This window comes from Bos taurus, chromosome 13 (genome assembly GCF_002263795.3).
Source record: "Bos taurus isolate L1 Dominette 01449 registration number 42190680 breed Hereford chromosome 13, ARS-UCD2.0, whole genome shotgun sequence".
In the NCBI taxonomy this organism is placed as follows: Eukaryota; Metazoa; Chordata; class Mammalia; order Artiodactyla; family Bovidae; genus Bos; species Bos taurus.
Genome location: NC_037340.1, coordinates 66,798,659 through 66,824,171, shown reverse-complemented (window position 1 = coordinate 66,824,171; position 25,513 = coordinate 66,798,659). Strand labels below are relative to the sequence as shown.

At 53.5% G+C, this 25,513-nt stretch overlaps 1 protein-coding gene across 2 annotated transcripts in view; it reads right to left on the bottom strand.

Annotated features, from left to right (window-relative positions):
• The window catches only part of VSTM2L (V-set and transmembrane domain containing 2 like), a 38,904-nt gene extending 14,145 nt beyond the window's left edge, over positions 1 to 24,759 (bottom strand). Inside the window, 1 exon segment of one of the 2 annotated variants that reach the window (NM_001077976.1) lies at positions 24,424 to 24,759. In NM_001077976.1, coding sequence (NP_001071444.1) covers positions 24,424 to 24,544 — 121 coding nt within the window. In that variant the 5' untranslated portion in view covers positions 24,545 to 24,759. 2 annotated transcript variants of the gene reach the window in all.
• Positions 24,760 to 25,513: the final 754 nt, after the last annotated feature.

The following is a 25,513-nucleotide window of genomic DNA, read 5'->3' as shown; positions in this document are numbered from 1 at the left end:
GCAGCGGTTCCCCAGGCCCAGCACGAGCCCCACCCTTCGGCCACCCCCACCACACTAGCAGATAAATGGGAAAACCAGTCCCCGCTCGGTGCAGCTCCCACCATATGTTCTGTCTCTTGTCTTTCCAAACAAATACTGTCCTGAGACGTAATTAGAATTCTTTCCTCTTCTCAGGACGGATTATCTCTCCCTGGAAAGATGCCTGGCAGCGGCAGGTCACCCAGGGAATGTTGCCTCCGTCGGTCCCCGCCACTCCAGGTCTGTTTTGCTGCTGCCAGGCGCCCCCACCCAGCAGGCAGACAAGCCCACCTTGCAGCCCCCGTGGTCCCTCCTGGCACTGCTCGCCTCGAAGCTGGAGGAAGACAGAGCCTGACTGGAAGCAGGGGTCCTGCTCTGGGGTCACCTGTTGCCACCCCGCTCCCATGATCCCAAGCACTTTGGGAGGGTCAGGATTGATAAAATCCTGCTGTTTCTGCTGTACACACAGGGTTTCCAAATGGAACTTGACTCCAGCAATGAGCCTGCAGGCTAAGAGAATGTCTGTGACATCCTTGACCTCCAAGGTCATGGGTTCAGGCTGCCCATGTTCTCTGAGGTTTGCGAGGGACTGACTGCTGTTGCGTAACAAAGCCAGTTTAATAAGAACGGAGATGTTGTTTGAGTTACTGAACACGTGTCAAGGGTGGTGTGTCAGCAACTGAGAGCTGGGACTGTCCTTGTTTCCAATGGGCAGGAAACACAATGGGCTCCTGGAGGAAGGTACTTGCCCACCCACCTTTGACCTCCAAGTGCCCCGGCCCCCCAAAAACTGTAGGGTCTCCCTTGCCTCCTTTGTTCTTTCCCTTATGCCCCCATTCAGTCTCTGGAGAGTTCCATGGGTTCTGTCTCCAGAACATCTCCTGAATCAAGCCCCTTCTCCCCGCTTGTACTGCCCCAGGCTGGGCCAGCCATCACAACCTCTCGCCCATGACAGCGGGGGAGCCACTGGCCTCCCTGCCACCACCCACCCTCCTCATTCATTTATTTTCAACACAGCAGCCAGAGGAAATTTGGCAAAACACCAATCAGTCCCTCTCTCTCTCAAATCTCCCATAACACCCTCTCCCTAAGACGAAAAACCAAAGCCTTTACAGTGGCTGACAAGCCTTCCGTGTTCAGCCAGTCCCCTGTGGAGGAAAAGCTTCTGTTTTTCCCCTTGCTCATTCCATTCCTGACACAGTGGCCTCCCTGCTGTTCCTTGGATGTTTAGCTGAGATCCTACCTCAGGACCTTTGCACTTGCTGTTCCCACTGCTTAGCACTCTCTTCACCCAGATTATCACTGGGCTCCTTCCTTCCCCTGCATCAGGGCTCTGCTGAAATGTCACCTCTTCAGTGAGGCCTGAGGCCTTCCCAGGTGGTGCTAGTGGTAAAGAACCTACCTGCCAATGCAGAAGACGTAAGAGATGAGGGTTCAATCCCTGGGTCAGGAAGATCCCCTGGAGAAGGAAATGGTAACCCACACGAGTATTCTTGCCTGGAGAATCCCATGGACAGTGGAGCCTGGAGGGCTACAGTCCATAGGGTCGCATGGAGTCAGACACGACTGAAGTGACTTAGCATAGCATGCACGTGCAGCGAGGTCTACCCTGACCACTTCACTTAAAGCTGCATCCCTGGGAATTTCCTGGTCCAGTGGTTAGGACTCAGTGCTTCCAGTGCCAGGGCCTGGATTTGATCCCTGTTCAGGGAAATAATATTCCACAAGCTGTGCAGTCAAAACAATTAATTAAAAATTTAAAAAAAGAAGAGAAATTGCAAAATACAATTTGCATTGAAAAAAAAAAAAAAGAAAACTGCATCTCTTGCCCCAACCCAGAGCTTTGAAACCCTCTTCCCTTCCAACATACTTTCAGTGCTGCTCACTAGAACTTCCTGCGATGAGGAAAATGGTCTGTATCTGAGCTAATACAGTGGCCACCAGCCACATGTGTCTGTTGAGCACCTGAGATATGACTAGTGTGAATAAGGGACTGAATTTTAAGTTTTACGTCATTTAAATTAATTTAACCTAAAATGTAAGCATTTCTGTGGTGGTCCAGGAGAATCGGCCTGCCAATACAGAGAACACGGGTTTGATCCTTGGTCAAGGAACTAAGATCTCATGTGCTGAGGGGCACCTAAGACCATGTGCCACAACCACTGAAGCCCACATGCCCTAGAGCCCATGCTCTTGCAAGAAGAGAAGCCACTGCAATGAGAAGCCTGTGCACCACAATCAGATAATAGACCCTGCTTGCTGCAACTAGAGAAAGTCTGTGAGAAGCAACAAAGACCCAGCACAGCCAAAAATAAATATTTTTAAAAAACTTAAATGCAGATGGCCACTTGTAGGGGGTTGTTGTCATCCAGTCACGAAGTCGTGTCCGACTCTTTGCAACCCTATGGACTGCAGCACGCCAGGCTTCCCCATCCTTCACCATCTCCTGGAGTCTGCTCAAACTCATGTCCATTAAATTGTAGATAACAGCTACTGTATTGGACAGCACAGCTAATACACTTATTTTATGTATGTTTATGGTCTGCTTTTTCTTCCAGGAGGTAGGGGTGGTGCCTGTCTGGTCTACTGATATATCCCCAGTTTCTAGAACAGTGCTTGGCACATAGTAGGTGCTCGCTAAATGCTGATGCCGACTCGCCAACTCAGGCAGGACTGAAGGGGGCCGCCGAGGACCTGAGCCACCAAGAGGACTGGGAGGTGCTCAGAGTGAGCCACTGGCCCCTGGCCCTGGGGACAGCCGGATTCTGCTTTGATCCACACCCCTACCTGCCCAGCACCTTTGCAGATGGGGGAAGGAGGAGAGTGGTGAGGCTCCCAGTTGGATCTGAGGTAACTGGCAGTGTGACCTTCCTGGCCAAGAGATAGTGGGAGCGACACTGCTGTTGTAACCCCCTCCAGCTGTCCCTGCCTGAGCCATGGGAATCTGAAAGTAACCACCATCTTCCCTCCTGCCCATGGAGAAAGGAGATCCAGAGCTACTGTGTGGAGAGGGGCTTGCTCCCCCCACCAGGAGCCACCCCCCGCCCCTCACCCAGGATCACAGAGCTAGGAAGGGCAGAGCCAGCCCTGGAACCAGGGCTGTATGACTCAGCCATGGCACTTCTCCTCCTAGGGCTGGGTGAGTCCGTCCCACAGGAGGATGGGAGATGGTATGGTGGGTCTCACGGGTGGAAGGAAGGGCAGCGATGGGTTTCCATCAGGGTGAAAGGAGGGGCTGGCCTCCATCTGCCTTCACTCAGCCTCCCCCTGCCCACAGGCCCCCCAACTGACTGAAAACCCTGACCTTGGTCCACCAGCTCTTCTTATTGATGCAGAAATCTGGCCCAGGGCTACTCAGCAGCCAGGGGTGGGAAAGGTCAGGCCCTCTCCAGCCCCACAACAGCCCCTCTCCCCCAACACGGATCCCAGTAATCATCCTCTAGAGGGTGCTGTCCAACAGACACAGAATGCGAGCCCCGTGCAAAGACAGAGGGAATTTTCAATTACCTGTCGCCATGTTTTTAAAGTAACCAAAAAAAAAAAAAAAAAAATTTAAGAGGTGAAATCAATTTTAATCATTTATTTTATTTAACCCAAGATATCAAAAAATTATTTCAACATGTATAAAATTATTCATGAGAAATTTTACATTCTTTTTTGTGCTAAGTCTTGGAAATCCACATGTATTTTACATGATTACAGCACATCTCAATTTAGGCCAGGCACCTTCCCAGTGGTCAGTTGTCATGTACGGCATCCTGGCAGGTGGGGACTCTGCCAGCCTCAGCTCCCCACTGCTCAGAGGTGGCGGCCCAGGCCCAGTGTAGGGCAGTAACCCTTCCAAAGTCACACAGTGGAGCCTGGGTTTGAACCCAGGCCAGGCTTCCCAGATGATGTTAGTGGTTAAGGAACCCGCCTGCCAATGCAGGAGATGCAAGACATGGGTTCAATCCCTGGGTCAGGAAGATTCCCTGGAGGAGGGCCTGGCAACCCACTCCAGTATTCTTGCCTGGAGAATCCCATGGATAGAGGAGCCTGGTGGGCTACAGTTCATGGAGTTGCATGGAGTCAGACATGACTGAAAAGACAGCACACACACACACACACATGCACTGTCTGACTCCCAAGGCTGTGCTCTTTCCCACATAACTCAAACTCTTTGGGGTGGTAGGACTCTTTCTTAAAAAGGAACAGTCCCCAGTGGCCAACCTTGTTCTGGAAAGTCCTGAGGAAGCGCTGTCCTGTGGGGAGTCTGTTTTATTCTGAGTGTAAAGGCCTAGGCTGGTATCGAGGAGGCGTTTCACCCAGCCTGAGGCAATCAAGGGAGGCTTCCCAGAGAAGGTGCTGCTCCCCACCACCCCCACCAGCCCCAGGTGGGCCAGGCAGTCCTGAGCCAAAGTGGGGAGGGGCCCTGGCTGGGAGGATGGAGGGAGAATCTGCTCTGAGAACTCCTGGGAGCCAGGAGAGTTGGCTGTAGGTGCGGCCACCAGCTCTCCCTCTCCACAGGGGGCTCTGGCCCCTCGCTCTTTCTCGCTGATCCCCTCAGACCCTGCCAGGAGCCACATGGTTGGGTGGGTTGAAGGAGGCCCCCTTAGGATCCCATTGGCTCCATCCTCTGTGATGAAGGGGGCAATGCATTCTCAGGACAAGTGGGGAAGCTGAGGCTCTAGGCGTTTGATGGCATATCTGAGTCCCCATATTCCAGAAGCAGCAACATGAGGGTTTGTTTGGGGCCCACCCCAGAGAACCCCCTTCCTGAAGGGAGAAACCACACACAGGTGAGTGCCAGGACCTGGAGCCGGGGAGAAGGGACTGAGCCTGTTTCTGCCGTCAGACTTGCTGTGTGACCTTGGGAAAATTCTCCCCCTCTCTGAGCCTCAGTTTACTCCTCTATACAGTAGGGTTAGTCCTCACAGTCTGAGACCCCCACCAGCTCAGACAAACCCAAGGGAGCCAGGCCCTGGGCACTGGGAAGGGGAGGCGTCCCTTCCACTTCGGGGAAGAGGAGGTGACCTGGCCCTTCAGCTGCGCCCTGAAGGAGGGGTGAATACCAATAAGCAGAGGTGGAGAAGGATAGTGTGAACCCAGAAGGGAGGAGGGGAAACCCACGGAGCTTTGTTTAAAAAATAATAATCACACCTTTTAAGGAGCATCTACTAGCTTGATGCTGACATTGTCTCTAACAGTTTCTAATCCACTCACTTCCATTTGACAGATGAGGAAAGTGAGGCTCAGAAAGGTGACATCATTTGTCCAAGATACATACACAGCTGGATTTTGAACTTAGGGTCTGATCATCAGGCGTGACCAAGACCCTGGGAGTCCATCAGCTCCCATCAGAATTTGATCTGAATTATCAGGTCAAGTTCAGCCACCAGATTCCACACTTCTGTGTCCCATTTGCACACCTCCAGAGACGGGGAGCTCAGCTCCTCCTGCCTCCACTGAAGGTGGGGACTCTAGTTGTCAAGAAGTTCTTGCTCCCTCTGCTAATTCTGTGATGAGGACTCAGCATCAGCACCAGAGACCAGAAGCTGAGCCACCTTAATTTTGATGATGACGATGATGATCTCTGACAAATATGGAGTGCTTGTTAGTATTCCATTATTTGTTAGAGATCATCGTCTCTAACAAGGCCCTCTGCCAAGCTCTTTAGGGAGGTGTGATCATTATCATCCCCATTTTTCAGATGGGGAAACTGAGGCTCAGAAGGGTTAAGTGACTTGACCAAGGCCCCAGAGTCAGTGGTTATGTATGAACCCAGCTCTGGAGGACTCAGGAGTGGCAGCCCATAACTTCTAGACCATGCTCTATAACCCTCTTCTTGGTCCCCTCACCCCACCACCTCCTTCCCTCTAGCCTCTCAGACCCCTCCCCAACCTCCACATCATCCTTGCTGAGTTTGGGACGTTCAAATCCTCTTTCCTCTTTGACTTCTTCCCACCCCTCCCTGTTCAGGTAACTCCTCCCAGCCAGGGAGCTGGTATAATTATAGATGTTTGAGAAGGATATGATTGTCCTCTCCAGCCCCAGGGCCCTGAGCAGGGCTGGGCTCGCTGGGAAGACAATTAAAACCGCTGTCCACAAATTAGGATTCAGCAGGAGAAGGAGAAAGGGGCTTGACTGAATGCAACATCTCCTTCCTTTCTGCTTTTAATTGGGGGAGCGATGTATTAATTAACCCCAGGCCTGGTTTATCGGGCATCATCTGCAGGAAATAGTTTGTGGCCACAGCCGGAGTCACTAACTTTGGCTCCTGGAAAAGGCAGGAGATGATTTGGAAGATCTCACCTGCCCTTCAAGAGTGGAACCCTGACCTCCTTCCTAACCTTTCAAGCCCTCGTTCAGTACAAACATCTAGCACTTGGCCTCTGGCATGGATCTGAATCCTGTTTCCTTGAGTCCCTAGCTGTGTGACCTGGACAAGCCCCTTTACCTCTCTGAGCTTCAGTTTCTTTAGCTGAAAAAAGGGAAGAATGAGAGGATAAAGAGAGAATTGCACAAGGCAACATACGCCTCATGCCTGGCACATAGTAGGTGCGCAAGAAAAAGCACTCCCTTCTCTCAGTTTCTAGCTCAAAATCCTACCATCTCCAGGAAGATGTTTAAAGATGCTTCCTTGTAGCTTCATCAGATTATGCAGTGGAGGCAAGATCTGTATTTCACTCACACCTGGACCATGACACCCCTCATCCATCAGTCCTCTACTCTCCTTCCAACATCCATGCCTGCCAAGCCAGGGAGATTCACGCAGGTCCCAAGGAGGCATGTTGACCCAGGCAACCCTAGCCTAGTCCCCACATCCCTCCATCTCTGAGCTCAGGTTCCTCATCCCAGACACTCTGGTCCAGCCCCAGGTCTCCCTCTGCCCAACCCTCTCTGCCTTTCCAGTCTTCAGGTTTCTGGACTAAGACTGCCTCTTCCAGGAAGCCTGCAGGGACTGGTCCCCAGCCCACGCATCAATCTTTGCTGGAGCTTGTATTCCCCCGGGAGACTGGTGGCAGGGGCAGCTCCTCATCAGGGGAACCAAGGCAGAGCTGGAGCTAAAGAGAGACGAAGCGGGCAGAGCAGAGAGAACCAGTGCGGCCCCTGGGGTCCTGAGGTCATCTCTGTCCCAGATCCAATCTCCTGCCAGGAAATACTGAGTCGATGCTTGCTTAAAACCTTATGAATGGATAAGCAGGATGCGGTCCCTCCATACAATGGAATATTATAGTCTTAAAAAAGGAGATTCTGACATCTGCTCCAACATGGAAAAACCCTGAGGACATTAGGCTAAGTGAAATAAGCCAGTCACAAGAAGATAAATACTGTATGATTCCACTTCCATGAGATTTCTAGAGTAGTCAGACTCATAGAGACAGAAAGCAGAATGGTGGCTGTTGGAGCTGGGGGAGGCAGGCTGGGAGCATCACTGTTTAACGGCTATAGAGTTTCACTTTGGGGTGATGAAACATTTACGTAAGTGGATAGTGGTGATGGTCACAGTAATCTGAATATATTTGATGCCACTGAGCTGTACACTTAGAAATAGTTGAAATGGTAAATTGTACATTATGACTATTTTACAATTGTTTAAAAAAAGCCCTACCACCTCCTGTGGCTTCCCAGCTCTGCCACAATGGTTTTCATCAAAAAAAATTTCCCTGCGCTTGTGTCTAGAAGACTCCCCCTGCCCCCGTATCCATGGGAGCCTCTCACTTCTTTCGTCTTTGCTCCAATGTCACCTCTTGTATCGTCCCTGGCCTCTTCTCCCTCATATTTTTCCTTACTGCTTACTAATATATTATATTCTCACTTAGCGTCTCTCGTGTACTGTCCCTCTTCCACTCAGGGTGTAAGCCCCTCAAAGGCAGGAGATTTGGGTCTGTTTTGTTTACTGCTGCACCCTGCCAGCTAGAATGATGCCAGACACATAGTAGGTGTTCAACGAATACTCTGCTCTCACACAGAACATATGCAGCAGCTCTGGTGAAAGACCAAGAAAGGATCCCATCCTCCCCGCCCTGGAGGATGAGCAGGGCGCTCCCAGAGGTATTGATGCTTGGGATGCCCCATTGAGAAACCGCCAGCTCTCAGGGTCAAAGTCAGACCCCCAGGTTGAGCATCCGAAGCCTCTAGCTCTGGCCCCGCCCAGAACCCAGTTCAGCCCCTCCTGCCCTTGGGCCATGTGTGCATATCTCCCTCAGGGCCCAACCTTGCATGGTTCCTGGAATCCCTGCTCATAAGTGGCCCTCTGCCTGGAGACGCCCCCTCCCCCTGGGCTAGGGCAGAAGCCCTCCTTGATGCTCCCGATGGTCTCCGAGTCCTCCATTTGCTGCCCCACTGGCCTGTGTTACATGGCAGGTATTAATCAGGGTGTCTGTGTCTCCCCCAAACTGGAAGCTCCCCCAGGGCAGGGCTCCGTATTGGCCAGGATAGAGGAGGCGCACAGATGGTACTGCTGGGCATGTACTGAATGAAGTGAGAAAGGAAGGTTAGACAGAAACTTCAGAGACTTAAGTTAGAAACTTGCAAGAAAAAAACGAGACGTAGACATCATCCATTCATTCATTCATCCCGTCATCCACCCGCCCAACATTTACTGGGCATCTACTATGTGCCAGATTAGTGTTTGGGGGGACAGCACCCACGAGCGCAGATGTATGGACACAGGCAGGGAGGTCCTGAGTTGGGCCCCCCCAGACCCACCCTACCTCCCACTGGCCCTCACGACCACCAATGCCCAAGCCCAGTCTGGCCCACTGGGTCCAGCCAAGGGGCTTCCCAGAAAATTGACAAGCTGGAGGCTCTCCATGATGACGCATCAAGTTGTCATGTGAAATGTGACCAAGAGTGAACAGGCCAATAAAGAAAGGCTGAAGCTCCAAGAAGGGCCCTCAGCTCGCCTGCCCTTGAGGCCCAAGGACCAGTGCCATCAACCTTGTGGGGTGACCTTCTGACTGGAGGCCCACTAGGAACCAGAAAGTTGAGATGCGTTTTCCCAGTAATCCTCACACCGACCCGCTGGGCAGGGGTCACTGTCTCTTTATTACAAGTGGGGAAACTGAGGCTCAGATAACCTGGGGGCTATTGGGGACAGTCCCCTGCCCCGGTGTTGAAGGGAACCCCTTGATGTGGCAGACACTCTAAACAGGACCCTACTTCATCCTCCCAGAGAAAAAGGAAAGAAAGAAAGATAGCACTAAGTCGTGTCCGACTCTTGCGATCCTATGAACTATACAGCCTGCCAGGCTCCTCTGTCCATGGGATTCTCCAGGCGAGTTGGTTGCCATTTCTTTCTCCAGGGGAACTTCCCAACCCAGGAATTGAACCCAGGTCTCCCACATTGCAAGCAGATACTTTACCGACTGACCTACTTGATGCTAGTCAGATTTCAATCCCAAGGCTGACTGTGGAATTTCCCAACCCAAATCTGAGTCCTCTCTCACCCGCTGTCCTCTTGCAGCTCTAGAAAGTGAGAGTCACTGGGGGCTATTTGCAGAAAGCCTGCTCGGTGACCAGCTTAGCAGAGTGCTGAGGCAGAAAGGGTGTGTGACATGGGGGTCAGAAAAGACCAGAGCCTCCTGAACTCCCTACTGGGAGGCAGAACAGGGAAAAGGACTGCAGAGGGAGTGTTGTTTGGGAAGCTCCATCTCACATGAGACTCTCACAGAGCTCTTGAAATCAGGGGATGTAAAATGTCCATAAGAGGAAAACCTAAAGAAGTGGGATGAAAAAGCCTCCAGGGAATAAGAAGCCTGGCAGGGGTGGGTGTGGGGTGTCTGCTCTGGGATGGGCCTGGGGTCGGGGGGCACCCAAGGGTTCCCTGTTTCCTCCTGGGCAGCCAGCCCCCCACCTTGGGCAGGTGGCCTGAAGCAAGAGGGGTCAAGGTCACAGAGCCTCTTTCATCTTGGAATGGACAGGTGTCCTCTTCTCAAGAAGTGAAGAGGAGGGTACTTCCCTGGTAGTCCAGTGGCTAAGAGTTCATGCTCCCAATGCAGGGGGCCTGGGTTCAATCCTTGCTCAGGGACTAGACCTCACATGCATCAACGAAAAGATCCTTAGTGCTGCAACTAAGACTCGGCACAACCAAAGGAATTGATAATAATAATTAAAAGAAGTGACAAGGAGTGCATTTTGTACGAAAGTCTGAGGAACTGAATGTGCCTTCTTGGGATGATAGGGGCCTGGGCATGTGGTAGGGACTCAAGTCCTCCTTGCAGAAGAAATGAGAGATCAGCTTTCACAGATGCCTACCCTGGGCCAGTCCCTGTGCTGGGCTTCCCAAGATGCCCAGGCCAGGCCCTGATCCTCAAGGGGCACACATTCTGCAGGAGCTACAGACACACAGACCAGTAACTATTGTTGGGACTGAGCAACTAGGGCTGGGACTGAGCCTGGATTGGCATGTACGGTTGTTCAGGGTGTGCACCATTCACAGAGCCAGAGACCCTAGTGCGCTGCAGAGACATGCGGAACACAAGGTGTGTGCAGAGGTTCTGGACGGAGGTGCACGTCCTCGGAGAGGAAAGGCTTCTGGGAAGAGGGGACAGGATTGGACTTGAACACTGATGGGATCTGCACAGCCAGGGTGCTCAGGGGCCAGAAAGGGCATAGGAAAGAGAGTTCTGCAAGCCCAGCCTTTTGGGGTCCACTTTACCATTTCTGCAGGTTCCCTGGACCACCTGCACTATTATTTACTTAATATTTATTTTCAAAGCATCTTTCTCTTTTTTACTTAAATAAATTCCACTTAAAAGGAGACTTTTATTACTGCCATAAATGGAAAATCAGCATCACTTGCCATAAAGAGAGGGTAACAGGAAAAATAAACACTATGAAAACCAAACAGCGTTCGTAAATTCTAGCCAGAGAAGGTTGCCTGCTGAAGGCTATGAGCCTCCGTCCCCATTTCCTCTCATTAACAGGGGAGATGGGTGAGAGATGGGTGTTAAATTCGAGCGGCATCAGGAAGAGACTTCCTTCTTGACCAGAAGGGCTTGGGATGCAGGTCCAGCTGACGTTGCCCATCGGTGGGCAGCTACCTCCACCACTGTCACCAGCTCTGGCTGTCTTGGCCACTGGCCCAGTCCCACGATTCATCTTTAGTTGGCACCTCCGAGATCTTGCTCGCTCTGGCCCATAGACCTGAAATCCCACTCACCTATATGGCACAGCATCCTGTCTGATTTGCCAGAAGGTTCCCTGTGTCTTGCATGTGGGGAGGACTGACATAAATTTCAGTAACGAGGAGGCCTGAATGCGTGCTCGTAGAATGAATGACCAAAGAAATGAATGGAGGGCTCCCTTCTGGCTGTACTGAGGCTTTGGAAGTGACTTTCTGAGGCATCAGTTTCCTTCCCATCCCTCCGCTGCCCCGACAAATGGGAAAAGAATATTACTTTTGTATTAAAACAAACATGAATATATTATGGCATGGAATACAGAACTCATGCATTTTGGATGAAACAGGAGACATCAAAGAAATGTTGCCCTTGGTGGGGAGCTGTTTACTCTCCGGCACGAGGCGAACCCCTTGTCAAGGACCTCCATCCCATCCAATCGGAGGCTGCCTTCATCTCTGCAGCCTCAGGCTCTTCAGACCATGCTCTGCGCACTGGAGGGCTGATGTGTTGGCAAAAGGGGCAGAGGACCCAGAGGAAAAAGAGGGACTGGGGGGCAGGTGAAGTCCAGGATTTACAGATGTAGATGCCTTTTCATCCATACAACAGAGCCCTTTTCACAAGTCCAAGCCCAGTGCAGGGCATGATCCATAATCCTCACAACAATCTTATGGTTTTTCACAGATAAAAAATCTAACACTCGGGGACAGAGGACTGTGTATCACAGGGTACAGATCCAGTAAATGGTAGGGCGAGGACGTGAACCCAAGTTCCAGGAAACACCAGAGCCTGTATTATTGTCACACAGCCCCCCTCCCTAGGATGTGGCTCCACTCTTTCTTGCTGTGTGATGCTGTGTAAGTTGCTTCACTTCTCTGGGCTTCGGTTCCCACGTGTGTCATTGGTTAAAGGCTTATTTTTGAGGATTACATGATCTGTGCAGGTGAAGAGTCTGTTTCGGTGTTCTGGACACAGTAGGGCCTCAACATCCACTCACTGCTGAGTTTTAGGGACACACTAGCACATTGACCTAAGTGGGGTCCCTGCCCAGCCCCAGCTGATTGCCCACCCAATAACAATTCAAACCGCTAACACTCAATGTGCCTCGGTTTCCCCATCTGTAAAATGGGGATAATAATAACAACCACTGCAGAGGCTGATGTATGGATCTTTTAAAATTAATTTTTCTTGTAGTTGCTAATGTGGTTAGTTTCTGCTATACAGCAAAGGGAATCAGCTGTTGTTTACATCTATGCCCTTGTTGTAAGGATTAAATCCATTAGTGTTTTTATAAAGTGAGTGTCTGACTCAAGTATGTGCTTATAAAAACGTTTCCTTTTTATTTATTTATTTAGTGGTAATTGAAGTGAAGTTCACATAACATAAAATTAACCATTTTAAAGTGTACAAGTCAAGGGCATTGAGTCCAGTCACCAAGTTGTGCGACCACCATGCCTATTTAGTCCCACGACATCTTCATCCTCCCACTAAGCAGTCACTCCCCCTCCTCCCAGGCCCTGGCAACCACCAATCTGCCTTCTGTCTCTACGGATTTGCCTATTCTGGATATTTCACATAAATGGAATAATAGAATATGTGGTTTTTGGGGACATGCTTTTTTTCACTCAGCATAATGTTTTTGAGGTTCGTCCATATTGTAGCATATTATCAGATTTCATTCCTTTTTACAGAGTTGTTTCTTTAATGAAATATCTCACAGAATCCCTAGCACATCCTGGGAAGCAGCCACTGTCACCCTCCTCTTCTTCAGATGAAGAAACTGAGGCACAGAGAGGGTGGGGACTTGCCCAGGCCCCCTGCCAGGCAGCCCCCATGCAGCAGGGCTGGCAGGCTAGGGGCGGGGTGCCTCCCAAGGCCACCAGCACATATTGAAGGAGACAGCCGTGGAATTACAAATCTGGGGAGATTTAAGGAGAGTGGAAATGTTCTGGCACTTGCAGGATTGTGGAAGTTGAGCAGGTTTCCCCAGTGGAATTCCCGCCTCCTCTTCCCACACATCTAGGCCACAGGGGATGAAAGGGCTTGAGAGGGAGAAACCAAGTGTGGGGACGTGCAGGGAGCCAGGGATGGGATGAAGGCTGACGGCTGTGCAGGTACCATTTCTTTTCATGCTCACCTGTACATCCTGCAAAGCTGGTGGGGTGAGCCACCCACTGCACTGATAGCTAGTGAGGCTCAGAGAGGTTGGCAGGGGAAGAGCGGCCAGGATTTGAGCTTGAGTGTCTGAGCTCAGAGTCCACGTGTGTACCCATCCTTAATGCTTGTCACAGATTGCAGGGGGTGTGGATGGAGGAAGCACAGGGAGGCTGCATCAGCCATAGAATGAGAGGTAACCCCAGAGCCCCAGAGAAAAGCTTCCGCAGATCCACCAAGAAGGGGAAAAAAAAGTCTGGAAGCACCCAGAGTGGAGTGAGAGAGGCCAGGACCAGAAAGGACAGAGCAAGAGAGCGGCAGAGATGGGAGCACCTGAAAGCCAGGTGCAGAGATCAATAGGAAGAGAGAAACTGAGGCAGCATGCCCAGGGACGCTTCGGAGCAGAGCTTCTGGGGATGCCCAGAAGGCAAGGGCAGAGAGCAGAGTGGCTATGCTGCCCCCTCCTCCACCCTCTCTCTGACAGGACCCAGTCAAACCCAGCTCCCCTTGGGACCCAGTTCCTGCCTCCAACCCAGTCCCTGCTACTCCTGCCCAACTGTGTCTGAGAAATCCAAGACTGTACCAGTAAACACGTGGGCTCTGGAGTCAAGCTGACCTGGATTTGAAACCCAACTGTACTTCCCAGAGGTCAGCCAAACTCTGAACCCCAGTTTCCTCATCTGTAAAATGGGTATTGTGGGGACTCGAGGGGATCACACATACCTGTAAACGTCTGGCTGCTGCTATTCATGCTGACTCTCTGGGGGGCGGGGGTCTTACTCCAGCCCCGCCTCCCAAAGGCTCCTACCTCCTTTTCCCTCACCTAGAAGACTGGCCTTTAGGGAAGGCTTTTAAGCCCAATGACTATTCTAGAAGCAAATAAGCCCTAGCTGAAAGGGTTCTGCCCTACCCCAGGGCCTTTGCACTTACTGTTCTCTCTGCCTGGAATGGGATTTAATAGAAAGCAGCAGAGCTGGGATGGGGGTGGGGGCACCCAGTGCCTATGTGGAGTTCTGTGACCACTGCTGCAGTGTCTGGGGGACATGAGGAGACCAGCTGATGAGTCTTGGGGCCCCTGCCCCCAGAGCCCCGCCATCAGCCAGCCTGTCCGCCCCTCCCTCTCATCTGCCTGCCCGAGACCATCAGCGCCTTTGTTTTGAGCACTATTTCCACTACTGTTTGCTCTGGCCGCCGGGCCTCCATTAGGGACCCTTTCCTGGGGCCGATGACAGGCGGCAAACAGCTCCCCAGTGAGCCAGCTGTAATTGCTGCCGCCTCTAAGGTCGGAAATGATTTTTTTAAAACCTCACAAAGCAAAACAGACACCCTGCCGCCTGCTCTCTCCCTCCCCGCCCTCAGCTGGGAACCAAGCCTGAGGTTTCTGAGAAAGGGGGGTGCAGTTAAGATTCCCCTCAGCCCAAGAGACACCCTTAACATGCCAGGGTGGGGAAAACAAAGTTTGGAGCTCCCATCCCTCGCTTTGAACTCGGTGTGGGGCCCTGGACATCTCCCTAAGCTCCCCTGCCCCCTATTTCCTCCTGGGCGAGAGGAGCGTGTTGATGGGTGTCTGGGGTGCCTGCCGGGGTGACTGTGACAGGGCTCTGACAGGAGGTCACGGGCCTCTCAGTGAAGCAGAGAGAAGCGCAAGGCAGGAGGGGAAGGAAGAGAGCCTGCCAAGGGGAGAAGATCACTCGGGAAAACGTTCTGAGGAGGAAGGAGTTCGTGTGTTCAAGAAAGGAAGCTAGCATACTTCTACACACGCGCGCACACACACACACACACACACACATGTACACACACACCAGACACCCGGCTCCCATCTCCTTTCAAGCCAATACATCCTGCATTAAACAGCCCGCATCCTATGAGCAAACTAGCCTCTCGCCAACAACAGCTCTCCCTCCATACCCCAGCTCCAAGGCTATTAGCCCCACTTACCAGCCAGCACGCCTGTGCTTACCACTCAGAGATCCTCCGGTTGCCGGCCTGGACAAAACACCCTCCCAGCTAGTCTCAGCACAGCTGCCATACGTCCGCAGCCCTCCCGCACCAGACGAGCCTCCTCCACCGACGGCTTGACGCAGGCAGAGAAGGCGCCCACCAACCCTAGGAGGTCTTCCCTGACTGCACCAGGACACAGTAACCATTCTCACTGGGAACCCCCTACCCCGAGACCTCCCTCCTCTGCGGCTCACCTGCCCTGTTTCTGGGGCTCCCACCTCTGGTTGAATGTCCTCCATTATGTCTCCCTAAACTCACCCCCGCGGACACTCACCAAGGACCTGCGGGGGAAAGGGAGTGAAGCTTCTTCCGAGGCCACCTCAGGTCACAACACGGAACACTCCCCAGCGGTAGGGGAAGGACTCCAGAGCCTGGCTCTGCTTCACGCCAGCCCTGTGTCCTGGGGCCAGCCTGGAACCTCAGTCACAGGAAGGCTGCTTCCCCCAAGGACCACAAGTGGGCTTTGGGGGCCCTCAACAAGCCCCCCTGACACTGGACCAAACCACGAGGTATTTTTCTGAGGAAATAACCCAGTTTTCATCAACCAGTCCAATTCTCAAGAGGATCGTGACCTCCAAAAAAAACTGGGAACCATTAGTCTAGACAAGGTCCAGCGCCCCTGGTAGCTTCCCCATGTGGTCATTCACTCGTTTATTCCTTTAGTTCATTCAACCGGCATTTCCTGGGTGCCTGCTCTGTGTGGGTGTCATTGTGATACACAGAATCCGTGCATGTGTAAGCCTGAGATGTCACCTGAAGAGAGGAGTGTGTGTGTGTGTGTGTGTGTGTGTGTGTGTGTACAGAGAGACAGAGGAAAAGGGCAGACCGAGGTGGGAAAGATGAGAAGAGGGAGGAAGGAGATGGAGCAGACACAGGGAAAGGAACAAAGAAAGATGGAGAGTGATCGAAAGACGGAGATAGAGATTGAGAGAGACAAACCCATAGAAAGAGATTCGGAGGAAGAGAAGCAGGTGAGCATGTGGCACTGATGGGCACTGCCAGCCCCCTAATTGATAGCTCTGAACGAGGCCCCCCTCCTGGCTCCAGCTCTAACCTTCCAGATGCTCCCAGAGCCTCCACACCTCACGTCCCAAGGGCACCTGCCTGGAGGGGGCTGGGGAGGCCAGACCTGATGCAAAGGCAGAGGGCACCCGCCTGGCCCCTTAGGCCAGTCCGATAAAGGACCACCCAGGCCCCTTCCTCCCCACTGCCACAGCTCCTCCAGTCACACGTGAGCAAATACCCGAACATTCACTCCAGACTCAGGCTCAGACAAAAACAGCAGCCCCCGTAGAATCCAGGCAGGCATGACCCTACTCCCACCACTCCCCATGATGATGCCAGACTTGGATCCAGGACCCTAGACTCTCAGCCCTGGGCTCTTTCAGCCAGACTGGGCCTTCTCAGCCTTTTGGCATCATGGACCTTGAGAGAATCCCATGAATCCAGGGCGCGCTGTGGAACAAAACACCGGCCCACAAGCCCAGCTGGTTTGGCAACCAGCAGAGGACAGATGAGCGGGTTAAGAGCTGCAAGCTGGGCTCAGGCCTGGCTCAGCCATCCAACATCTGCGTGTCCTCAGGCAAGTCACATCACCGCCCACCCCCGCAAGCCTCAGTGTCCTCGTCTGTAAAATGGGAGTGCCCTCTGCACAGAACAGGCGAGGACTGGATGAGAGGAGGTGGAGAAGGGGCAGGCACAGAGAAAATCCCCTGTGATTCCTGGCTGGTGTTTTGGTTCAGAGCCCAGAAGGCCACTGAGAGCTAAGCGCCAGGTGCCAGATGGAATGCCAGGCCACCATCGGCTCCATCCTCACCTGTTGATGGGAGGACAAAGGACAGCACTTGGGAGGATACAGATGGAGGTGTTCTAGATGCTTAGAGCTTAGGAGAACTTGGTGCTGTTCAGGTGGGAAAATGAGGCCCAGAGAGGGGCAAGGACCTGCCAAGCCACCCAGAAGCTGGAGGCAGGGGGAGGGTAGATAAAAACCCAGGTTTGACTCCCTGCCCCAATTCTGGCATTATAAGTGGGAGCAGAACTGGTAAAGGAATCTCTACCCCAACCTCTTAACACTGGGAGCAGCGAAGGCCCCCACCCCCACCGTGTCCCCCGTGTGGGACCAGGCCTCCTCAGTGTTGGGAGCCCTGCCCAACTCAGCCCTTGTCCCAGCCCCATCACCAAACTGCTGGGTGACACATCTCATTAACACCCACTGGCTTCTGCCCACTTCACCAGTCTTTGCTCTTTTGGTAAAGAAGGCAGGCTTCTCCTCTGTGATACCCCCAGCTAATAACTGGTCCAGCTTGCATACCTCCTGTGATGGGGAGCTCACTCTTGGTACCTTCACTGCCCCAGGAGGGAGTGCCCTTCTCCAGGCTGAACATCATTCCTGCTCCTTAACTCATCACAATTTACACTTACATAAATTTTACAAATTTAGTTATCTGAGCAAGAGCCCTATCTGTCTTCTTCACTGGTATGTCCCCAGTGGCTAAAAGAGCCTGCTCCATGGTAGGTTCTCAACTATTGAAATATTTGTTGAATGAAGGAAGGAAGGAATGAATGATCTTGCAGCCCCTGTTAGGCCAGCAGTTCCCAGTGTGAAGAATAGGAGTATGAGGTGGGAGGGGGTGGCCTGCAGGCCGGCACCCCCAAGTATGGTGACCCGCACACATGAATGCGTCTGTGCACCACCTGTACCATTACATCCATCATGCTTTTCTATAAATGGACTCACTATGTTTTAATATCCCTGTTAGGCTCATTCTAAGCAATCATATCTGTGAAATCGCAGTTTTGATGTGCTGGTTATATTCTTCCAATCCACATTAAAATAAATGCATAACTATTAAAATGTAAGAGGTTTGTCTGTGTTCTGCCTAAAACCACCTCTCAGGTAGGACCCAATCTTGCCGAGAGGGGTCTTCTTGAAGAAGGGGATGGTGGAGCTGAGCCCTCTGCTGGCTTCAAGGAAGGGGAGGGGACACAGCAGTGAACAGGGGGACCTGGAGCAGCAGCAGCCCCTCTGCCCACCCCCCTTCTCCACAGCAGCAGGTATCAGAGCGATCCTGGGGTCACCAGCTGGTAAAGGAGTGGATTTATCCCCCTAGCGAGACCATGGCCCCTTTTTCCATTGGAAGAATCCCACTGGGGGCTGGGAGAAGAGGCTACATCCTGGGACCCCATTACCCTCAGGGCTGAAGCATCTCATATGCACCCCAAGGGGCTGGGCCTAGGGGTCTACCCACTGCAAGAGGGAATCAGCCTTACTCACCCCAGATGCCCATGTCGTGGTCAGTAAAGATAAGGAGGGGGTTCGGGTTTTGTGATTTTTCTACTAATAACATGGATTTCTTATGAAATTAAAATTATGTGAATGTTTAAAATGACACTGATTTGGCATGAACACAAGTTTACATTCAGACCTTAGACTTCTACCTTATCCTCCTTGCCACCCACTCCATCATTCCCTGCCATCTCCCGGGGCTGGGCATTGTGGTGGGTACCAGGACACAAGGGACTCTGACCCGCTCCCACCGTGGAGGCCCAGTCATTACAGTGGGGGTGGTGAGAGTGCCCAGATGCCAGTCCCCATGTGCCCAGTTGGGCCCAAACTCCCTTGAGGCTGAGACACCCTTCCCATAACGCCCTCAACAGCTGGTTCAGTCCCTAAAGTCCAAGGTCATGGCCGAGCACCAGGAGGTGGGTTTGCCTCACGTCCCCTTTCCCTTCTTTCTGACACCTACCTCTCCCAAGGGCGCCAATGTCACTGTTCACACCACGTATCCACTCTCCTTACCCATCTGATTTTCTCTACCTATGACAGAAGCTAGGAAGTCACCAAGGCAGGTTCTGGTCTGGGGATGGCCAGGTCCCCTGCTGCACAGCTCGGGTGTGGAATGTAGAGGTCATCATCATGGGACCAAGGGCCTCTCCCTCCTCTCTGGGACACAACAGCATTGGGAACATGGGCCCCATCTGGGCTCCAATACTTGCTAGGTGCGTGACCTTGGGCAAGCCCTTTTAACCTCATGGAATCTCAGGTTCCTCATGAATACAGGGGAAGTCCCCTCCCCTTAGGATTCTGATGAGGATCAAATGACACAATGCCATTTAAAACCCTGACATGACAATATACGTTTGCTTCCATATAATTCTCACTCTCTCTTTTTAAAAAATATTTATTTATTTGGCTGTGCCAGGTCCGAGTTGTGGCATGCGAACCCTTGACTGTGGCATACAAGCTCTTGGTTGCAGCATGTGGGATGTAGTTCCCTGACCAGGGACTGAACTCAGGCCCTCTGCACTGGGAGCTCAGAATCTTAACCACTGGATCACCAGGGAAGTCCTCTCACTCTTTTTGTACCGAGGTGGGTCAGGTGATCCCCAAAGCCAAGCACTAACCTCCCAGGCAATCTGGGTGCATACTCTCTTGCCCAAGGCCTTGGTTTTCCCCTTTGTGAAATGGGCAGAAGATGGTCCCAAAGGCCCTGCTGACTTGGCCTGAGCCTCAGTGATTCTTTTATTCCAAATGCTCATCTCCTGCCCTGATGGTTGGCGAGGACCACTCTCCCTGCACCCCAGACCCTGCCCACTTACTTGTCACCAAGAGACTTCCCCCAACACGCCTGCTGTCACGGTGGCAGCGAGTTGAATTCCCAGTCCTGCTGGCCGCCTGCGGCTCCCCTTGCTTGGGGAAAAGGCTGAGGGAGCCGCTGATAGGCAAAGTGTCAAAAGCAATTGGTGTGAAGGACTTGGGGAAAACTGCTTGCGAGGGCCAATTCCCCACAGGAGGCCAGGAAACCCTCAGCCCAGGGCGCAGTGTTTACGGGCGTAATTGATAGAATAATCACCAACACCCGAGACAACGCGAACACATTTTTTAACATCATAACCTTCGGAAGACAGCACTCAATTTTCTCCATCTCCCAACCACCAAACTAGCCAGCTTATTGATGGGGAGATACCAACAGTTCGGGAAGGAACGCAAGAAAGCCTGGGTCATTTTTCAGTGCACGGGCTGATTGCCAAATGGCCCGGCAGCCCCCACCCCCTCCCGCAGCATCCCGCTGCACCCTCCTGGCAACAGAGAAAACCTCAGGACAGGGAATCACTGAATGGACAAAGGCCTGGCCAAGCCAGGATCCTTGTCTGCATTGGGGTGTATTAATAATTGAAGGTGCTGGCCTAGGGGTGTGTGTGTATGTGAGTGTGTGCGTGTGTGTGTGTGTCTGTGTGTCTGTGTGTCTGTGTGGCAGGGCGAGGGCGGGAGGATGGATGTTTGCTGCAGTGAAGGGCTTCCTGGGGCTCCTCTGAGGGTCCACATATCCGTTCCAGTTGGGACCTCTTCCTCACTGGCAATCCAGCAGCTCCCCCACACCAGGCAATTTCTCATCAGGTTGGGTGAATACTTAAGGCAGTGACTCCAAGACTCCGGGCCTGGGGAGCTTATTAAAATGCAGATTCCAGGGTCCTCTCAACAATCATTTTGGCCAATGTGTCTGCATTTTAACAAACTCCCTGGGTGCTAGCAACACAGGAGATCCACAAAGATCCTCATTAAAGATCCTGCCTTCTAGGGACTTCTCTGGTGGTCCAACGGTTAGGACTCTGTGCTTCCCCTGTAGGGGACATGGGTTTGATCCCTGGTCAGAGAACTAAGATCCTGTGTGTAGTGTGGCCAAAAAAAATAAAAAGATCCTGCCTTCCAGACCCCTACTGTGAATAAGATCTAGGAAGAGTCCTGGAGAAGAAGTCTAATCCAGTTTCCTGCTTCTAACTTGCACGTGGCCTCAACAAGATCTCATCACCTTTCTGAGCTGCTGGTTCCTCTTGGTGGAACTCACTGTTTTCCCAGTTGTCCGGGGAGCTGGAAAGGAGTCCCTGGGGTAGGGACGAGCAGGGAAAGGAGTTCCATCACACGACTGGCCAAGCCTGCCTCACAGCTGTGCTGGAGGAGGCAGGTTTGGAACTGCCAGACACACTTTTATTGTAGGCTCGCCTTCCCAGCTCTCTGTACAGACTCAGTGACCTTGAGCAAGTCACTGGCCCTCTCTAACCTTTGTTTCCTCCTATTTTGGATGTCAGCCTTAGTGAGTAAACACTGGTCAGGGGTTTGGAAGCACCTACCACACAGTAGGAAGTTCATAAATGTCAGCTCCCTTTCCTCCCACCTGCGCTGTGCTCAGGGCAATGAGCTAACTCTATCTGATCAGAAAAAATCAAATTAGCTGCCATTCATTGAATACCTACTTAGCATAGATACTGACCATCACCTTCCTTGCCTCCTGTTTCCCGATGTCTCCCTAAGAGACAGGTACCAACCCCTCCCCATCACTCCTCATGTCTTTAAAAACCCCTCTGCGAAGTGGGCTGAGTGGAGGCAGCCGGGAGGTGGGAAGTGAGACCGATGTCCTTGCGGACCCATCTGACCATGGGCTTTCCCTGTGACAAGCCCCGGGGCGAGCAGGTGGAAGGCGTTAGCCTGGTGGCTGGGCTGGGCTGGGCTGGAACTGAGCTGGAGAGCAGCCACCAAGCGGTTGGGGTCAGTGGACTCCTCCCCGGGAGCCCCCTCTTCCAGCCTCCCACCCCCACCCGAGGCACAGAGACACCTCCCTAAGCCAGCCACATTTCCTGAATCAGCTGAGGACACGCAGAGCCCAGGAATAATGGAACGATCGGGCTCCAATCTGCTGAACAGCAATTTCTGGGCTTTTTCAGCACACACAGCTTTTATCAAATTGGTATTCTCCTCCTGAACACAAACGACTTATTAGACATGACCCACTTATCCGCCGTGTCTCACTATCATTAATAACAGTTTCTTTTTGTGATTAAGTGAGTGGCTCTGAGCCCTTCCTGTGGTGTTAGGCGTCTGGCCCGGCAGAGGGGCAGCGGTGGGGGCTCCTTGGCATCAACCACTTGGTGACTTTGAACCTGGTAGTGTTGGGAGCCGGCAGTCTGGACCCTGCAGAGCGGTCCAGCCTCCTCGCTTCTTGAGGGACAGAAAGAGCCCTAGAGGGGTGACTCACTTGCCCAGAACTGCACGATGGGTCAGCAAGAGAAGCAGGGCTCCCCTGGAGCCAGTGCTGTGTCCTTCCCATCCAACCCCTCCTCTGGGCCCTTGGTGGACCTCCCCAGGGTGCAGTGGGGGCAATTACAGCCAGCGGGGCAGAGCTGTGCCCTAAGCACACTTGGCACCAGGGGGCAGGCAGAGACTGCCACACAGGGGTGAACCCTGCTTCCCAATGAGGGGGCCACCTCGGGGCCTCAGGAATGACAGAGTAGCACCCACAGCCTGGGGGTCTGTGTCTGCACCCACAGCTCCAGGGACGGGATTGATGGTAAACCTCACAGCCCCACTCCTTGGGTCTCTCGGGACCGAAAATTCAGGAAAGCCCTTCCTTGGAACATCTTCCTAGTGTGAGTTCCAACCGTGCCAAGGATCTGAGTGGAGCCAGGAGGGGAGCGGGAGGAGGAATCCCTAGTTTCCCTTGAATGGGAGGGAGCCTGACAGGGAGATGAACGTCCTGGAAAAAGCACTGTCTTTGCCCGACAGACTCTGGGGCCAGTCTCGGTGCAACCATTCACTCACTGTGTGACCTTGGGCGAGTCCTTTTACCTCTGAGCCTTGGTTTTCCCATCTGTATACTAAAGATCAAAATAACCCTTCCCCTATTTTAGCACTGCTCCAGCCAGGTTGGTAGAAATTAGATGAGGGATAAGAAAGGTGCGCAAATGGTACAAATAGAGCAGTTACTATTTAACCTGGTCAGGAAGAAGGGTGTAGGGAGTCACAGTTCCTCAAAAGCAGAGACCCTGAGAAGGGCTTACTCTCCCAGGCAATTCCAACTCACACGTCACGCCCCAGTAAAGCCTTCTCTGAGCTTCTACCACCACAGCCCTTACTCTTTTCCATCAGAAGAAATCACCCAGTTCTCTGCCCTTTGTGCAAACCTGTCCCCAGTCCTGGGCATACATTGCCCAGCATGGGTGCTGCAGCCTCCCCTGCAAGCTTGGAAATCCTTGTAAGGAAGAGATGGATGAAGTGTCTCCATTTTCATCTGTGCCCTGGTCCTCATACAGGAAGAAGTCCACCTCACGGAGGCAGGGGGAGCCCCTGCAGCTGCCGGCCTCAGACAATCCAACTCTACCGCCAACTTGGGCTCCTCTGGGGCTGGAAGGAGCTTCTGACACTCTGGCAGCCAGTGCTGGGAATGCTCACTTGCTCCCCAGCTCCCACAGTGGCTGAGTTGAGAGGTCCCACCTTTCAGTCCTCCGGGGTCAAAGATGAGGATGAGAGGGGACCCTACAGAAGGATGGCAGGGGACCCTACAGAAGGATGGCAGGGGGCTTCCTGCCCACCCCTAGAGGCAGACAAAAGCTCCAGGCTTCCCTCTTCCCCTTCCACGCCTCCGACTGGAAGCAGCAATGTCAACTATTCCAGCGTCTTTGAGGGGCTCCCACCAAGCCAAGATGCCACCCACCTGATGGGGTGGCTGCAGTCCAGGCTACCAGTTCTCAAGAAGCGGGCTCGTCTGTCCCCCGGGACCTTTCCCAGTGGGGCAGGTGTGGAGAGGGAAGGGACAAGGACAGCTACAGGGTTAAACCCACAAAGGGGAAAGGCAGATGGGCAGAGAGGGGTGGGTGAGCAAAGTGTGTTCACAAGTGTGTGTATTTTGCCAGTGTGTCTGCAGGAAAGCGGGCAGGCAAGAGTTGTGCTCTGGGGTGCCAGCTGGCAGGGTGTGAGCCCTCCGGCTGCGCCTGCTGTGTGTGTAGTGGGCACAGAAGTGAGGGCGATCGGAGAAGGTGTCTGGAGATGTGTGAGGGTAGGAGTTGTGTGAGAAAGCAGCGAGTGTGGCTGTGTGTCCGTGGCTGGTCGTGAAGGTGTATGTATCCACGCGAGTGTAGAGGGTGGGAAAGGAGCCCTCCGCGAGAGTGGCATGGGGGTGGCACCCGGGGTGCACCCTGGTCCGCAGGAGTGGCCAGGGAGCCAGAGCCGGTCCGCAGACCCTGCAGGGGGCGCCCCCCCTCGGACTCCCACCACCGGCGCCGCGGGCTCGAGTCCGGGGACCGCCAAGTCGGAGCCGCGCTGCCCAGGGTGGGGTTTGGTGGGGAAGTCCGCGGGGGCGGCGACCCAACTCACCGTGGCCGGAGATGTGATTGTCCCAGGGCGCGTGGCCGGCGGGCCGCGTGGCGCCGCCGAGTTGCAGGAAAAGTGCCAGGTAGTGGAGGGCGCCCAGCGCCACGGCGAGCGGAGCCCCCATGGTGCGCGCTCGGGCCGGAGGGGGCGCCGCCGCCTCACATCGGGGCTCAGAAGACCGCAGACCTCGCGCCCTCCGGCCCCTGCCCGGTGCGGCCTGGCTGCCCGGCTGAGGCTGCTGCCCCTTCGCTCGCGGAACCCGGTCGGGCCCGGTTCCGGCCCCCGCCCGGCTCCGGCCCAGCCCCGGCTGCGGGAAGCGAGCGCACGCCCAGCCGGCCGCCTCCGACTGCGGGACTCTTCCCTTCCGCGGAAGGCCACTCCGCTCGGCGCCGCTGCCGCCGCACCCCCTCCCTCCCGCTCCCCCCGCCCGCCCAGAGGAGGAGGCGGCGGCGGCGGAGGGATCTGCCGCTTGATTTATCATCAAAGTTTTGCCCAGGCTGGGATTTTTAAAGCGGTACCCGCAACTTCTCCCGGCCCGAGAGCGCAAGTCGGGGCGAGATGGGGTGGAGGAAGCCACCCCAGGGACCCGATTCCTGCCAAGCATAACACTACTGGTTTCACGAACTGAAATGCTCTCCAGTGGGATAAAGAGGAAAACCAATCGACCAGACCCAGCGCGCTCAAAAGGGACTCCCCAACTTTGCTAGCTGGGCGGTGCCGAGGTCAGGGAGGCAGGTTGGGGTGGGTGGGTGGATGGATGGAGGTGAGGGGGAGGTGGGAAGAAAACCTGGGCTGAGGCACTGGAGACCTGGTTAGACCTGCCTGCCGCAGGCTGTGTGATCGTGTCCGAGTGTCTAGCCCAGGCTGAGCTTCAAGGTCTTCATCTGAGAAGTGGGAATAAAGAGCTGCCTTACAAAATCGTGTGTGTAAAGCGCTAAGCATAAACGCCGCCCTCGTGGTAGAAGCTCAATAGTTATTACTGATGTTGTCCCCCTCTCTGGGACTCAGTTTTCATGTCCGTGTAGTGGGTGTAAGTAAGGCAGGCCAGTGGCTGGGTCTCCTTCTAGCTTAGAGAGGCTGAGCCTTGTGCAGT